Here is a 1,172-nt window from a genome sequence, read left to right on the forward strand (position 1 = left end):
ATTAGCCCCCGTGAACCCAGCTGCCCGGCATGCACGTGTGTGTCGTCTGCTTGTGCTCACCCTGCGTGGGGTGGGGCCCGAGCCCAGAGCAGGCACAGGGGGCCACAGACACATCGGTCCCTTCGTTCACATGACGTCCATCCCGAGTGCACCTTGAGTGAGGGATGAGAAAGACTCCACTTCTACCTTTCTCTCCATCGCAACACTTAGCTGAGCTCCAAGGATATACCAGGTGCTCAGTAAATGCCTGGGGATTGGTTGGTTCATTGATTCATGCTCTTCGCAGTCTGCTGACTGCTTACCCTTGACCACCTCTGAACTCCCGCTTTTCTCCAAGACAGGAAAGGGTTGTCCCTCTGCTTCTCCACATTTAGAAGCTGGTCTGTGTCCCAGTCAGGAGGGATGACTGGACAAGACAGTCTGACCTGAGGAGTCCTCGTTCTTGTCCACCCACCCGAGTTAAGTGGGTCTGGGCCTGTTTTAGAAACCCTGGACCCTGCTGTGTGTCCGGGTGCTGAGCTGCTTCAGTTGTCTCTGACTCTTTGCAGCCCCGTGGACTGTAGCCCGCCAGGCTCCTCTGTTCATGGGATTTCCCAGGCGAGAGTACTGGAGTGGGTAGCCATTCCCTCCTCCAGGGGATCTTCCTGACCCAGGGATCAAATCCGAGTCTTTTACGTCTTCTGAATTGGCAGGCAGTTTCTTTGCCACTATTACCACCTGGGAGGCCCCCCCTGGACCCTGTTACCTTTAGATTTGCCAGAAACCATCATATTTCATCAAGCGTCTTTGTCAAAACTCCCCCAGACAGAACTGTGTGTGTAGCTGTGACTGTGCTGTATAGACCTGGATGTGTACCCAAGGGCCTGAAGGGTTGTCAGTTCTGTTTTTTTCTTTGTCACGGTGATGATGATGATGACAATATCCTGGAAGCGCCCTGGGGCCTGGCCAGACCTTCAGGGAGGTCAGTGTGGGTCAGTCCACGGCTGGAGGGTGGCAGAAAGTTACAGGGCGGGTCCGTGTGCAGGTACATCCTGTGCTCCCCAAGCAGAGCACAGAAGACAAAGGGCATTTGCTCCCTCCCTCTGTCTCCTTGCTTCATCCATCCCCTTAGAGTCTTTCACTCAGATCTGGGAGTCCAGGTGAGCAGGACATGGCAGCAGGGCTAAAGTGCC

At 54.9% G+C, this 1,172-nt stretch overlaps 1 protein-coding gene across 1 annotated transcript in view; it reads left to right on the forward strand.

Moving 5' to 3' along the window:
* Positions 1 to 903: 903 nt before the first annotated feature.
* Positions 904 to 1,172, forward strand: part of B4GALNT3 (beta-1,4-N-acetyl-galactosaminyl transferase 3) — a 33,540-nt gene continuing 33,271 nt past the window's right edge. The window contains exon 1 of the mRNA XM_010845213.1: positions 904 to 961. Coding sequence (XP_010843515.1) covers positions 904 to 961 — 58 coding nt within the window. The remainder of the gene's footprint in view (positions 962 to 1,172) is intronic.

The sequence above is a fragment of the Bison bison genome, unplaced genomic scaffold (assembly GCF_000754665.1).
Source record: "Bison bison bison isolate TAMUID 2011002044 unplaced genomic scaffold, Bison_UMD1.0 scf7180017864213, whole genome shotgun sequence".
NCBI lineage: Eukaryota > Metazoa > Chordata > Mammalia > Artiodactyla > Bovidae > Bison > Bison bison.